Source organism: Mustela putorius, unplaced genomic scaffold (assembly GCF_011764305.1).
Source record: "Mustela putorius furo isolate JIRA1106 unplaced genomic scaffold, ASM1176430v1.1 tig00000929_pilon_pilon_pilon, whole genome shotgun sequence".
In the NCBI taxonomy this organism is placed as follows: domain Eukaryota; kingdom Metazoa; phylum Chordata; class Mammalia; order Carnivora; family Mustelidae; genus Mustela; species Mustela putorius.
In genome coordinates, this window is record NW_025421520.1 from 420188 (window position 1) to 435618 (window position 15431).

At 54.0% G+C, this 15431-nt stretch overlaps 2 protein-coding genes across 9 annotated transcripts in view; one reads left to right on the plus strand and one right to left on the minus strand.

Annotated features, from left to right (window-relative positions):
- The window catches only part of DYNC2I1 (dynein 2 intermediate chain 1), a 52709-nt gene extending 52376 nt beyond the window's left edge, over nt 1-333 (minus strand). For 3 of the 6 annotated variants that reach the window (XM_045086308.1, XM_045086307.1, XM_045086306.1), the window contains exon 1: nt 235-329. In XM_045086308.1, coding sequence (XP_044942243.1) covers nt 235-249 — 15 coding nt within the window. In that variant the 5' untranslated portion in view covers nt 250-329. Of the gene's footprint in view, nt 1-234 lie in introns of all 6 variants that reach the window. The other 3 variants (XM_045086305.1, XM_045086303.1, XM_045086304.1) reach the window with 3 other exon arrangements.
- A 9147-nt stretch (nt 334-9480) lies between these two features.
- ESYT2 (extended synaptotagmin 2) overlaps nt 9481-15431 on the plus strand; it is a 78736-nt gene continuing 72785 nt past the window's right edge. The window contains exon 1 of one of the 3 annotated variants that reach the window (XM_045086309.1): nt 9481-9872. In XM_045086309.1, the coding sequence (XP_044942244.1) occupies nt 9561-9872 (312 nt within the window). In that variant the 5' untranslated portion in view covers nt 9481-9560. The remainder of the gene's footprint in view (nt 9873-15431) is intronic. The other 2 variants (XM_045086310.1, XM_045086311.1) reach the window with 2 other exon arrangements.

Below are 15431 nucleotides of genomic sequence, written 5' to 3' on the forward strand. Positions count from 1 at the left end.
GGGCGGAGGGGGCGGCCCCGCCCGGCCACACCCGCCGTCGGGGGAGCCGCGGCCCGAACGACCGCGACGCGCGCACCTGCCGCCCGCCTCCCGGGACGCACCGCGAGACCGCCCGGCGCGCGACCCGACCCGCCCCGACCACGGCGGGAGGGAGGGCGGGACGCCGGCAGCCGTGCGCTCCGGGCCCACGGGCGACCCCCAGACCGGCCCCGAGCGCCGCCCGCTCGCACCCACCTTCCCGGGCTCCATCGCGGCTCGCAGGCCCGACCGCCGGCGTCCCCGGCTCCTAGCAACGGGCAGGCGTGCGCAGCGGAGCGCCGAGCGACGCCGTCCCGGCATGCCGCGCGGCTGCCCTCCCTGCTCCAAGCAATGGGCGGGCAGGAGCCGAAGAGCGCCCCGCCCCGCGGTCCCAAGTGCGCCGCGGCCGTCCCCAGCGCGCCTGCGCTGCCGCGGCTCCTAGCAACCCGCAGGCAGCAGCAACGGAGCGCCGAGCGATCGCTGGGCCCGCGGAGCTGCACCGAGAAGCTGAGGCGTGCTCGGGAGCGACTTCTACGTAAGCAGCTAAACTCCAGCTCCTCGTGCCCGCATCCTCAGAGCCCACCGACCAGGGACTGGTCCTGAAGCATCTCATGCCCCCCTCTTAAGAGCAAGGAAATTAAGCATCCCCAAACTCGACTTAGCAAATATACAGTAGATTAGGAAAAGAGCTTTCCACCTGTGTACGGCTTTGCACCTTAGAAACTGCTTCCCTCTGTATGTACCGGAGAGCACACACCCGGAGCGAGACTGGGCATAGGGGCGCCTGGGTCTCAGTGGGTTCAGCCTCTGCCTTGGGCTTGCGTCGTGATCCCAGGGTCCTGGGATGGAGCCCACGTGCCGCCCTCTGCTCAGCGGGGAGCCTGCTCCCTCCTCTCTCTGCCTGCTTGGGACACCTCTCTCTCTCCCCCTCTGAAATAAATAAAATCTTAAAAGAGAGACAGACTGTGAATAACGGGTTTGAAAATGTAATTGTTGAGGGACGCTTCAGTGGCTCAGTGGGTTAAAGCCTCTGCCTTCCGACCGGGTCGTGATCCACAGGTTCTGGGATCCAGCCCCGCGTCCCTCTGCTTGGCGGGGAGCCTGCTTCTCTCTCTCTGCCTACTTGTGATCTCTGTCAAATAAATATAATATTTCCTAAAAAATGTAATTGTATATAAAAATGATTTTTTATATAAGACAAAAGAGCTGAAACGCTAAGATATTCTGCATCTCAGATTTATCAGAATTATTTTATTTGAAGCTTAATATAGAAGTCCATCTTAAGCATGCCAGACTGAACAGGGCTGGTCCTAACCCAGTGATGCACATTATAATAACTAAATGTTTAGCTGTTTCCACAAATTCTTCTGCATGTTTAGTATGCAAATGTTACTAAGGAAAGATTCCCCTTAATATTTCATGCACACAAAAAGAGTAGACTCTCAAATCAGGTATTAGGGAGTACATCCGTGAGCATGTTATTAGTAGTCTGTGCTTTTGATAACATTTTCCTGGAAATACAAAATTTATTTAGCAGATGTCGTGTTTTTGAATCATATACTATTATGAACCAGTTTACAGTTTTATGGGATCTGTCTACTTTGTTTCAAAGGCCATTTACCTAGCTTCTTGCCTTAGAGAAATTAATAGATCTAAAAAGCCTTTTATATTTCATTGTACTCTGGTCCTGGGCATATCACTTTCTTTTCTCACTCATTAACCCTTTAGGAAGAGCTCATTAACGTCACTCATTAACCCTTTAGGAAGAACATAACAGAAAAGGAAAGGTAGTTTCAGTGAGAGCTGTGATATTTGAGGAATTGCTCTAAGTGAGGCACCAAACTCAAACCGGATCCATTGGGCCATTTGCTTCATTCCCGTGGCATCCCTGTGAGGTAGACATGCTGTTTTCCAGATGAGGAGACTGAAGGCCAGAAAGGTTAATTCACTTGCCTAAACTCACAAAGTCAAGCTGGTGAATGGGCTGATGCCGGAGTCCATGCTTTTAAGCACTTTGTCAACCTGATTCTGGAAAAGCGTCGGACTCTGTTGACTATGAGGATAAAGTCATGCACACCATGTGACAGACACGGGTCTCAAGTGCAACCAGACGCCTTTCAAGATAATCGTGTGTGGACTCTGCCCCTTAGTTCCACTGCAGCCCACTCCCTGCTTGCATCCTTCATCAGCAAATGGCATGACTTCAAGCTCCTCAGATGCACCCTATTCACGGGCTTGGTGAAGGCAGTCTCCTCTTGCTCACTCTCCCCAGCACAGCTGCTGAATAAATGCCTATAGAGAGAGCATTTCTTTAACAGCATTTCTCTCCTCAGACTTCTTAAAACAACTATTTTCTAAATAACTCATTTGATCAGCAGTTCCATTTTATCTTGTATTACTTCTTTTATTGTGTTCATTTACTCAGTAGATGCCTTCCGAAGTTCATCTGATGACCTGGGAAATGACAGAGGGCTAGAGACAGAAAGCTACATAAACACTCTTTGGACCTCTAGTAGCTCGTGATTGCTAGGACAGAGAAATAGGCAAACGCTGCTAAATAATGTGAACATGTAAGAGCAGTGAGTGAGGAGGTGACAGACAGCTGTCCAGAAAAAATAACTGAGTTTGGAAAGGACACATAATTTCTCAGAGAGGCTGGGAAAGAACATCTTGAGAGGAAAACAAATATGGGTACAAGCACACAGAGAGGAAGGCTTTGGAGGGTTCCAGAAAATATGATTGTTCCTTTAAGTGTGCTGTAGAAGAAAGCATATAGAAAAAAAATCCAAGCCACATAGGCCATTATTAATTATCTAGTAGCCACACCTTAAAAAGTAAAAAGAAACAGATGAAATCAAATTTAATAATGTAGCCACATATAAAATGTTATTTTATCATATTACATTTAATATGTTGAGTTATTTTCCATTTTTCTTACACAATCTTCAAAATCCAGTGTGTATTTTATACTTACAGCACACCTGAGTTCAGACCAGCCACATTTCACGTGCTCAAAGCCCCATATGACAAGTGACCTCTGGAGCAGAGCAGGTGTCCAGCACATAGTACGTGAGTGAAGGTGGTGGGGGCATGGAGTGGCATGAGATGGTCAGAGAGGAAGCCGGAGAGAGGACACGGCCAGTTGGTGAAGGGCCTCAAAATGGCATGATGTGAAGCTTTAAAGCGTTGTTGGGCAATTGTAAGTCATTAAAACCAGAAAAGAATGCTGTGTTTGCAGGCTGAGGGACAGGGGTTCGAGACAAGAGGGAGCTAGCAGTGAGGGCTTCGGGGGCTTTGCTGCCATTGTGCAGCCTGCTTCTCGGCCCTTTCTCCCCCACCAGAGACTTAGCTGCAGCACCTCTGCACAGACCCTCCTCTGCTCACATCTGGTCCCACTGCTTTGTTAAAGTTCTCCTACATCCTCTTTTCTAGAATTTAAACACCTCTATCCATCTCTGGACTCACTGGACTGTCCTCACTGGACTGTTAACCAGCTTATAATTCCAGGTTATGATAAAAACAAAAATGTTTTTCACAGTAACAAGCAAATTTGTCACGAAAATCAAGAACCTTCCTATCCCAGCCTCTTTCGTTTTCAAGGTCAGGTAATTTTGGTGTCACTGATGTCTGTGTACACGGATATGGTAGAAAACCTGCCTGTGGGTTAAACTAATGAACTAACATGCTAGTGAGACGTTTGACCAGCCTCTCACTGGCTGTGTGAACCCAGGCACTTTGTCTTACTCCCTTGTGCCTCAGTTCGCTCTTCAGTAAAATGGAAATTACAAGGTACCTATTCTGTACAGCAGCTGTGAGGGTTAGATGAATAATTATGTAAAGTCCCCAGAACAGTGCCTACCGCAAACTACACACATAGTGAATTAACAAGTTTATTATTATTGTTATTATAGATTAGCACCTAAGTTATAACCTAAGTTATAAACATCTACGGCAGATTAAAATAGGTGGAAAAACAAAATTAGAGCCTCCCTTTATCAATTTATGAGTTCTCTGCTACTGTATGAAACCACAATTGGAGCACTTCCATCAGTGAAGAGACTGTGGTCGGCAGAACTCTGGCCCAAAGAGTCCTGCCCCTGCCATCCACTCTTGTTTCACACTCTCTCCTTTAGTGTGAGCAAAACCTGTAAATGTGATGGGATCTACTCCCGTGGTCAGGTTACTAAGCAGTGGACTAAATTGGCCAAAAAGGAGATAATCCTGAGTGGGCCTGACTTTCAAAGGCAATACATCTGAGAGGCACTCCTGTCCTGGAAAACGATGAAGCAAACTGCCATGCCAGGAAAGGCCAAAGAAGGGGGCGCATGGAAGAACCAGACTGTGACCCCTGAATGCCATCCTGCAGAAATTAGGGATTTAAGCCCTACAGCTGCAGTGAACTGAATTCTGCCAACACCTTGACTGAACTTGGGAGGAGTCTCAGATGAAGGTCTCCAGGAGAGACCACAGCTCAGGCAACAAGGCAACACTTGGTTTCACCTAATGAGACCTGAGCAGAGGACTTAATGAACCCATACAAATATTGTATTCAATAACAATAAAAACTGGAATGGGGGCTTATAACTTGACAGATGGCTTCAGTTGGGTGCTCTAAAATGTACCATCTCATTCAGACTTTCCACCAAGAATATTAGGGCTCCCCCTCACATGCGCAGAGTTGCCTTGGGGCTCCTGAGAGCTGAGCTATATTCAGCAGATAAATGTAGTCATGGAGATAAGCATAAAGTATAGACAGCATTAACTCAAGGAAGGAAATCTCACAAAAGGCTTCGCAGAAGCATAGATATACAAATTGTTTTGGAAAGAAGAATAGGAGTTTTGCATAAGGATCAGGGAGAAGGGTAGTCCAGACACAGAGAACAGCAGGTGCAAAGGCACAGACAGGTAGCAGCAGAGTTTGGGAGGGATGAGCAGCAGTGCAGACCGTAGGTTGGGAAGTGAGGTGAGAAGTAGGATCAAATGTGGACAAGCTCTGTGTGTCATGCAGAGGAGCTGGAACTTCACATTAGAAGCAAACAATATGTAAGCAGGGAAGAGATTCAATCAGATCTGCATTTTGAATTGGCCATTTGATAGAAATATGACTTTTAAAAATGACTTTTGGATTAACTTCAAACTTGGAAAATACGCAAGTACAAAGCATTCCCTGCCTCCATTGCCAAGATTCCCACCATGCACCTCCCAGCACACATGCTCCCCTTGTCTGTCATCTAGCGTTCATCTGTCTACACATATGCTTACCCATTATTATTAGACTTGTTCTGAGTCATTTGACAAAGAACTTCAGATAGGGTTACTCATCACTCCAAAATACTCGTGTTTGTTTTCCCAAAACAAGGACAGCCTCTGCCCCACAGACTGCCAGTCAGGAAGTCAACATGGTTCCAGGTCTGCTGTCCAAACCACGGACCCCCTTTTTCCACCAACTGTCCCCAAAACACTTCTTTTCCTTCACAGCTCAGATCCCACAGAGGAACACACGCTGGATATAGTTGTGTCTTTTCAGTCTTGTGACCTGGAATATTTAATTCCTAAGTAAGAACAGAGGGAGACCCTACATTACATTGCCCCAAGGCCACACTCGAGTCAAGTTTTCTCAAGCTCTCTGGCAGAATGCCCCAGGAATGCTGCTGTGCTCCTCTTTCTCTGTGTAATTGGTAAGTGTCTTGTAGTTAGTATTCCAGTGTTATTCCTCATCAAACTTCCACTTGCTGCCCTTAGCCTCCCTTGATAACTCACTCTTGCACTACAGGGACTGCTAAATGGTGAATTTTCCATCTGCGTGATTCCAACAGTCTATTTTCGGTGCAGTCCTCACTCGCTCATTCAGCTACATCAGAATGGACTCATGGGTTCCTGTTTCACTCCCTGGTTTATAATCTGCCAATGTCATCCTTGATTCTGGGGCTCAGATTGTCCCAGACTTAATTGGCAGGACCCCTTCAAGTCATGTCAAGGACATGCCCCCCCATGTCCTTTGACAGCACATGATTCTCTAAGCATTTTCTTACCTCCTGGCACAACAAAATATTCCAGGCTCATCTTGTACTTTCACTGCTCCTGAAGTCAACTGTTTCTCCAGAGATCTCTGGTTCCATTTATTGGAAAAATGGTATCTAGACACCAAAATCTGGGAGTTACTTGTGCTTATTGGATGGGGGTACCATTGCTTCTGGAAACTCTCAGCAGACAGAAATACAAAATGCGTAAAAATGACACAGACACACTAATACAGACGTAACTATTTTGGGTCTCTGTACATGTCAAAACGCATGAGTTCATACTTCCTCCAAGTCCAGTCCAACACAAGGGTTCTTTCTGGATTCTCCCTTTCCATGTTTGTAATATATTCCCCAACAGCAAGAAACCTGGCTTTCATTATCCTCAGTGTGCGTTTATTTGCTAATAGAACCAGGCTGGCAAGTCAGCCTTCCACCTCAGGCCGGCCTGCCACTGCCTCCTCTAGGGTGGGGAGGGATGGTCTCTGTGCCACTTTGAAAGAGCAGGATTAAAGGGTTACCAGTCAAGTCTGAGATTTCTGTAATGATCTGAGCAAGCAAGGAAGGAACAAGCCTTTTCTGAGTCTCTTGGTTGCATAGCACAGAAACCTCTCAGGTGGCTCAGGTAAAAACGTGGTTGGGTCACCAAAGGAGTATCTCAGAAAAGACAGGAGCCTTGGTGAGTTTGGGCAAAAAGAGTCTTGGTTATTCGTAGGAAAGGAAGAGAGGCAGACTGTGCTCCCATGGTAGAGGTGATAGGAAGAAGCTCGAACAAGAGGGAGAAGAGCTGGACAAGATAAAGGCCTAGACTTGGTGAGGCGGGTCGTGAAACAAAGCAGAAAGGATTCACCTTAAACAGCAGGCGGCTCTTCTGTCTGAGACTTGGAATGCTACGGGCACGGTCCGGAACTTCAGAGCTATTTACTCGATCACTCACAATGATCTTCTTCCCTCTGAAAGCAGCGGCTTTCGTTAAGTGCCGGCACGCGAGCAAGGAGGTAACATGAAGGCCGTCCAGGAGACCGAGGAGTCTGAAAATACCGGAAAAGCCCAACTGAGCTGGGCCTGTTACTAGACTGTTCCGGATGAGATGTGCTCTGCCTTGCTGGTGTGATCACGCACAGGGAAGTGGCCCGGAGTGTGAGGGCAGCGGAGGCCGGGAGGTTGACTGGTGTCGGGCAGGGACACTGCTCTTCGGTGTGTTTTCTGCGGTAGGCCGCTCAGGCTCTACACCTGCCGATGTACAGGGCGTCTTGGGCGGCTGGTGGTCATTCATAGACCCTTACAGGATCTGACTCTGGGGCTCCCCAGAGGAAAGTCCGCAGGACCCAAAGGCTCGTGCCCACTCCTGCGTTCACAAGTCAGTCCTTGTCTGGCACCTGTAGCGTGGTCTCGACGAGGACTTGGCATTAGCCCAGTTAGCTGTTGCTGAGGGAAAGGTCGGGACGGCCCTGCTACATAGTCACAACTAAATGTACCACGGGAAAGAGCCCGAAAAGGAAAACCTCTGCCCTCGCTTGGGGCTGAGGGTCCTTGCCCAAAACTGTGTTCTGGCCCCTCGAGCAACGCTTCTGAGACGCGTGGAGAAACCCCGTGCCACGCACACATACACGCAAACCCAACTGGGACAGACCCGAAGAGGAGCAGGGCGCCCTCGGCCATGCATTCGGCCCGGACGCGGCGACAAACAGCGACGGCCACTGCTCACGGGACAGAGCCGGCGGACCTACTGAGACGTGGGCGCTGCGGTCAGCACCTGCTCCCGCCTCCCGCGCCCGGAGAACTCCTGGAGCGCCGCGTCCTCCACCTGTTCCGCGACCGTCGCCGGCGGGGCTTCCCTCCGCGCGGCCAAGCAGCCTGCGCAGCGTCACGGTTTCGTCCGGACGACGCCGGCTTCGTCCCTGCGCCATCCTAGTTAGCGGGTCGTCACTCCGGGACGCCCGCCGTGGGGGAGAGCTCGTGGCAACAGGAGGTACCCCAGGAGGTCCCAACTGCGGGCGCGGGGAGCTCGGGGGACACGAGGCACACCGTGAGAGGTCACTCGGGGGACAAACTCGGGGGACACGAGGCACACCGTGAGATGTCACTCGGGGGACAAACTCGGGGGACACGAGGCACACCGTGAGAGGTCACTCGGGGGACAAACTCGGGGGACACGAGGCACACCGTGAGAGGTCACTCGGGGGACAAACTCGGGGGACACGAGGCACACCGTGAGATGTCACTCGGGGGACAAGCTCGGGGGACACGAGGTACACCGTGAGATGTCACTCGGGGGACAAACTCGGGGGACACGAGGTACACCGTGAGATGTCACTCGGGGGACAAGCTCGGGGGACACGAGGCACACCGTGAGATGTCACTCGGGGGACAAACTCGGGGGACACGAGGTACACCGTGAGATGTCACTCGGGGGACAAGCTCGGGGGACACGAGGTGACAGCGCCGGTCAACGGCCGCCACCGCGCGCGCCCCCAGCCCCGCCCTTCGGAAGGACGGTGCTCAGGTCGCCTGGAACGAAGACCGGAGGAGGGGGAGGGGGACCCGCGCGGCCGCCCGCCCGCGGCACGCAGCGTGGGCTCCACAGCGCTTCACCGGGGCCGGCCCTGACGGAGCGTCCGGACCGTGAGGTGACCACCGGCGGGGACCAGACACCGGAGCTCCTCACGCTCCCCGCGCGCTCCGCGGACCGACCGGTCTCCCCCGAAGGCCGAGAGACCCGCAGACACCGAGCGCCCTCCCGCCGCGGCCCGCCGCACCGCCGCACCCGCCGCACCGCCGCACCCACGCGGGGGTGCGCGGATCCGGCCGGAACGTCCCGGAGGCCGGCCAGCGGACACCCGCGCCGGAACGCGCACCGCCGGCCGCAGCAGCCGGAGACCCCGCACGGGACCCCGCAGCCGGAGCCCGCCCCGCGCGCTGACGTCACACGCGGACGACCTCACCCGTCGGCCCCGCCCGCCCCCGCCCCCGCCCCCGACGGCGGCCACCCGCCCTGCGGAAGCGTGGGGACGTCCGCTACGTGCGCTCGTCTCCGGCCGCGTCCGGCCGCCGCGGAGGCCCCGCCCCGCCGGCCCCGCCCCCCTTGCCCCACGTGACCACGCGCCCGACGGCCGGAACGGCCCCACCCACTCCCGTTTCCGCGGGCGCCCGCCCGCCCCCGCAGTGAGGGAGCCGCGCGGCCTCGCCCACCCGTCGTGAATACGTGGCGGGGGTCCAGGGCCGCGCTGGGCCGCCTCCGGGGCGCCCCACCCCGCGCGCTGACGTTCTCTCCACCCCGCGCTTACTCCGCCTCGCGTGGCGCGCGCAAGGAGGCGTCCCCAGCCGTCCCCGCCCACCCCTCGCGGGCCCCGCGGCTCCGGGCCGCGCCCGGCCGCCGCCCCGCCCACCCTGCGTGCTGACGTCGCACGCCGCTCGCGGGCGGAAGCGCGGGCGGGAGGTGGCGCCGGCGCGGTCCCCGCGGAGGGGCGCTGGTGCGCGGGCAGAGGCTCGGCGTCCGGCTGCGGACGCGAACGCTGCGCCATGAGCGGCGCGGGGAGCCGCGGCGCCGAGGCCGGCGCTGCCCAGGCCGAGCCCGCGGGCGCGGCGCTGAGCGTGGACGTGGCGGGGCTGCTGGCGCAGCTGGCGCGCAGCTTCGCGCTGCTGCTGCCGGTGTACGCGCTCGGCTACCTGGGCCTGAGCTTCAGCTGGGTGCTGCTGGCGCTCGGGCTGCTCGTGTGGTGCCGGCGCAGCCGCGGCCTCAAGGCCACCCGCCTGTGCCGCGCCCTGGCGCTGCTGGAGGACGAGGAGCGCGCCGTGCGCCTGGGCGTGCGCGCCTGCGACCTGCCGGCCTGGGTGAGTGCGGCTCCGCGGGCCCGGGATCCGCCCCGCCGCCCCGGGACGCCGGGCCGCACGCGGGAGGGCGCGGGGCGGCGGCAGCGGCGCTGACTCGCGCCTCTGGAACGCGGGGCGGCGGCGGCTGGGCTCGCGGCACCGCCCGGAGCCGCCGCGCTGGCTGCGGGTCCCGGAGACCGGCGGCGCCCGCCCGTTCGCGGGGACGGCGGGGGCGGGGGCGGGGGCCGCTGTCCGGGCGGCAGTGGCGCCGCTCCGCGGGGTCGGGACGCGGGTTGTCCTCGCGCCGGCCGGGGCTCGAGGCAGGCCTGGGCTGCAGGGCGCGTTCCGGGGGCCGGGCTGCGGGTGCGCCGTCTGCGGGGTCGCGTCGCGTCGCACTGAGGCGGGGAGCGCCGTCGGGGCCGCCTCCTCGTGCGCTCCGACGCCGAGTCCCCGTCCCGCGTGCGGCAGGCGCTCTGCGACGACGGGCGTTCCCGCGGGCTCGCTGCGGGCTCGTGTGGACACGGCCGCAGGGAGGACCCGAGAGCGGTCGCGGCTTCCCGTGCCGAGACGCGTGCGGGGGGCACAGGGGCGGCGGGCAGAGCGCGGGGCGCGGGTGGGCCGTCATCCCCGCGGCCGCGGTGCGGGACTTGGAGAACGCGCTGCTGCGGGGGTTGCGACCTCGGGGTGGGCCGTGCGGAGCAGGAGGTGCGTGTGCGCCTGCCGTCGCCGACGCGGGCGGGCTCAGCGCGGTGGGAGCGGCGGCCCGACGCGCTCGCGGCCTGCGGGAACCGGGCCTGCCCAGGACGCGGCCGCGCGAAGCCCCCGGTGAAGCCCCCGGCCCCGCTCGGGGCGGAGGGGGACGCGCGCTCAGGCCGGCGGGTGGGGAAGGCCGTTCCCGGCGCGCCCGGTGCGTTCTGCGGACCCGGCCTGCGGCTTCTCGTACCCCGCACTGCCGTCGTCGCGGCTCGCCATCCGGTGCACCGGGAAGACGCGGGCGGGTGGACGGGCGGCCTGGAGGGAGGCCGCGGGCGGAGGGACGTGCTCGACGAGGGTCCCGGAGAAGAGCGGGGCGGCGGCCGCCGCCGTCGGTGCCGGCGGGAAGCTCGGAACCGGGCGCGGCGACGTCGGCCCTGCCCGTGTGGCCGCCAGGACACGTGGATTCCGCGCTGCGCGTCGGGGACCCTGCAGACTCGCGCTCGGGCCGCTGGTGTCGCGTCGGCCCCGCGCTCGGGGGGTCGGTGGTCGGGCCGGGGCCGCCAGCTGCCGCGGGGCTGTCCGCGCTCGGGCCGGGGAGCGCCGTCCCGCGCCGTCGCCGGAGGCGGGAACCGCAGGCGCGCGGGCAGAGAACCCGGCGCGCGAGACCCCAGACGGCGCCGGGGTCGCGAGCGGAGGAAGAGCGAGTGTCTGGCCGGCCTCCCGGGGCTCGTCCCCGGCGTGTCCCCAGCGGATCGGACCGCCGGCTCGCGTGTCCGCCGCGCCAGCGCGTGGGCCCTGGAGGGACCCCTCGGGCCGCGAAGGGGCTGCGGCCGCTGCCTGTGGTTGTGCGCAGAGCGGCGGACGCTGCAGGGCCCTGGCTTCGGCCGTCGGCTCCAGGGCAGGTCGCTGGAGCCGGGCAGTGAGGGCTGCGTCTCTTAGCCTGAATGGTGACCCCGGGTCGGGCTGTATGCGTCCGTCAGCTGACCCCGGGTTCTGAGCACGGCTGCCGTAGCTTAGTGTCCGTTGGGCTTGGCGTTCAGACCGCACACTGGAGACGAAGGCGTGAGCTGGAGCCGCAGTGCAGGGTTAGAATTAGGTCAGGTTAGGGTTACAGTGAACGTACAGTGCAGGGGCGCCTGGGGGCTCCGCGGGTCAAGCCTCTGCCTTCGGCTCAGGTCGTGATCTCAGGGTCCTGGGATCGAGCCCCGCGTCGGGCTCTCTGCTCGGCGGGGAGCCTGCTTCCCCCTCTCTCTCCCTCTCTCTCTGCCTGCTTGTGATCTCTGTCTGTCCAATAAATACATAAAAAATCTATACTGTAGCTTTCGATCCTGGAAGAACCGATTCTGAAAAACCGACTAGTAATGCTGCTTTTGTTGGACCTGGTGAATCTTTTCTGTAGGTTTTCATAATCTCTGCTGCTAACAGTTCACAACGTTTAACTTAGAATAATATCCCAGATACTGTGAATATGCTGAAAACCATTGACTTGTACATTTTAAATGAGCAAACTGCTATGTGCATTATATCTCAATGGTGCTATTTAAAGGTATATATAGGGGCGCCTGGGTGGCTCAGTGGGTTAAGCCACTGCCTTCAGCTCAGGTCATGATCTCAGGGTTCTGGGATCGAGTCCCGCATCGGGCTCTCTGCTCAGCAGGGAGCCTGCTTCCCTCTCTCTCTCTCTCTGCCTGCCTCTCCAACTACTTGTGATTTCTGTCTGTCAAATTAATAAATTAAAAAAAAAATAAAATAAAATAAAGGTATATATATTGAATTTCTTTTAAAAAGAAATGAAAAGGTTAGTTACAATACGTAGAAAACTGCATGACCTTGCTTCTGGAATTCCAGCTAAAACTCTTACAATTCTGGTTTTTTAAATTGTATTAAGCTTTTTATTTTAATTTCAGTATAGTTAATATATAGTGTTGTATTAGTATCAAGTGTACAAGATAGTGTGAAACTTCTACAACTTTTAAAAATTATTGTTTCAACTTAAATTCTAAGGCATTTACATTTCAGAGAATATTTAATGAAAAGTGTGGGCTTATGAATGAAAACTGACAAGGTAAATATTTTTACCTTGATCTTAATGTTACTATAAACATGGACACCATCATGGCTAAACAAATTCTAATAAATGAGGTAGAAATTATGCCTCAAAGATACAAATAGCTTACATGTGTTTTTCTGTGAGTTATTAGAAACTCTTTCTTTTGATTCAAAGTAGTAACACATAATTATGTATGTTAAGAAATTTAGGGTATAGATTGGTTTTATATTAGACTCATTGATCGTAGCATGATTTTTGAATGTATTGTGGTCTTTATGGTTTTTTAATCTTACTTAAATTCAGTTAACATATAGTATCATTAGTTTCAGATTGTTAATGGTCTTTGGATTTCATTAGGATTTGCTAAGTCATCAGTTTTGGTTTCCATGACACAATGCTGTCTCCGATGAATTTTCTTTCTCCATTTAGAGATCTGAGGATCTACTATATGCAGAAGTAGAAGCGGTCACCATGCCCTCATGGGTGTGCTGTCTTTCAGGTAGACACAAGGCAAGATGTGATGGCCCCAGTGCCATGGTGGTCAGAACAGAGGATGGGAGGTGGCTAGTGGCGGGGGAAGCAGATAGACACGTTTATGGACATTGCAGAATAGAAGGACATGGCATTATACTCTATGGGGTCAGTAGGATAAACATGCGGGAGCAGGAAATCAGGCAGAGTCCTTGGTGGGAACATCCAAGCACACCTGGACTGCTGTCCCAGCAGGAGGAAGCTGTGTGGAACGGGGTGAACTGAGGCTCAGGAGTGAGGAGTAGATGTGCTCCATGCAGCATGGGCCCGGGTTCTCGGGCAGCTCTCCCAGTTCACAGGGACCTGAGCTGCGCATAAATATAAATACTACTCTTAAGACTCACAGTATTGGGGCACCTGGGTGGCTCGGCGGGTTAAGCCTCTGCTTTCGACTCGGGTCATGATCTCAAGGTTCTGGGATTGAGTCCGGCATGGGGCTCTCTGCTCATCCCAGAGCCTGCCTCCTGCTCTCTCTGTCTGCCTCTGCCTACTTGTGATCTCTGTCAAATAAATAAGTAAAATATTTTTTAAAAAAGACTCTTTTGGCAAGGGAGGAAGGGGAGATAGTGATGTATTCGAAATTAAGCTTCTGAAATCAGAAAGTGGAAGCGCCCGTGCAATGGAGCAGAGTTCTCTTCTTGCTTGGGCTGTCAGAAAACAAGCCAAGATTCTTGGGGATTGTTACTCTTTGTACTGTGGAGGTAGCTGAAGTACCCGCCCACCTTCCCTCAAATAGACCAATCTCCCTCACCCTTAATAACCTTATTGTGGTGAAGTACTGAGTCACCTAGTGTTCTTCTGGAGTTGGGTGGGGCACAGTTCTTACATAAACAATATCAGTGGTTTCTTTTGTACAGTCATTTTTCCATTAAACATCTTTTATTTGAGTTTTCTTGTGATCTTTCTCTTTATCACTGGCTTTTCTTCATTTATTTTTCTTACCTGTTATGAAAGTCCTATTTTTTAAGGAAATCATTTATTTTTTTTAATTTTTCCTAGAGTAGATCCCATTTTTAAGGAGGTAGCTCAACTTACATGTAGGGATTAGAAATGCGCTTTTATGGATTCATCTATTTACTCCCACATTTATTATCATTGCTATGTCTCAGGTCTCCTGCTAGGTACTAGAGACGACTGTGGATAAGATAAGGCCTTAAATCTCAAGAATTTACCAGCTGCTAAGAGCACAGAGATCTATGTGTAAATCTTAGTTTAATCATAGTATGCATTTGCAGTCATTTTGTTTTGTTTTTGTTTTTGTTTTTAATAAAATAAGATTCACTTTTTTAATCCAGGGAAAAAAATGCATTAAAAACATCATTCATAGAGATGCCTGGGTGGCTTAGTCGGTTAAGCCGCTGCCTTTAGCTCAGGTCCTGATCCCAGGGTTCTGGGATTGAGTCCCACATCAGGCTCCTTGCTCAGAGGGAAGCCTGCTTCTCTCTGCCTCTGCCTGCCACTCTGCCTGCTTGTGTTCTCTCTCTCTCTCTGACAAACAAGTAAATAAAGTCTCGGGGTGGGGGGACATCATTCATCATTACAAACCACCCATGATAGTAGTTGGTGGAAAATTACAACCGTGAATGGGATTGTCATTGTGAATTTTTCTGTTTGTGATGAACCATACTAAAAATCATTTGTTCAGGAAAATGTGGTTTAAAATTTAGTTTTCTTGATGTTTAACTATGTATGGAGAAAGGAAAGGCAGATCTTTCTTAGGTCTTTCTGTTGGTGAAGTGGTATATGTTCATTTTCTTAAAAAAATATGCCATTTAGAACATTTCATACATTTGTACCTTGTCGGTTCCTCCAGATCCCCTCTTACATGAATAACCTTGAGAAGGAAAGCATTCCCCCCATGAGGAGTCACAACTTTTAAGTACTAAGGTAACATCTAAAGTCTTTAAATCGATCTGTTTGGAAACAAAAATTGTATTGATGAGGATTAAAACTTTATTCTAGGGTTTGTTGATCTAGCTATGCATAGAAGTCCAGTTTTATGCTCTTCTGTCCTTGCCTGCTTTGTGAAAGGCAGTTTCAGGGTTACTCATGGTGAACATCTCCGGGACGCCCAGTTCAGCACCTGTCAGATGACAGCAGGGTGTGCAGATGGAAGTACCAGCGCTGAAGAACCTCGTCTTGAGTGCGCTCCCGTGTCAGGAGTCGGGCTCTCCTGAGGAGCACGTGCAGGAGTTGGTGACAGCCACACCAGTAACCTGACAGTTCACACCATGCTTTCCTTCTTACCATTTACAGAACTGTCATTGAAGTTGAGTTTGAAGTTCTTTTGTTTACGCACTTAG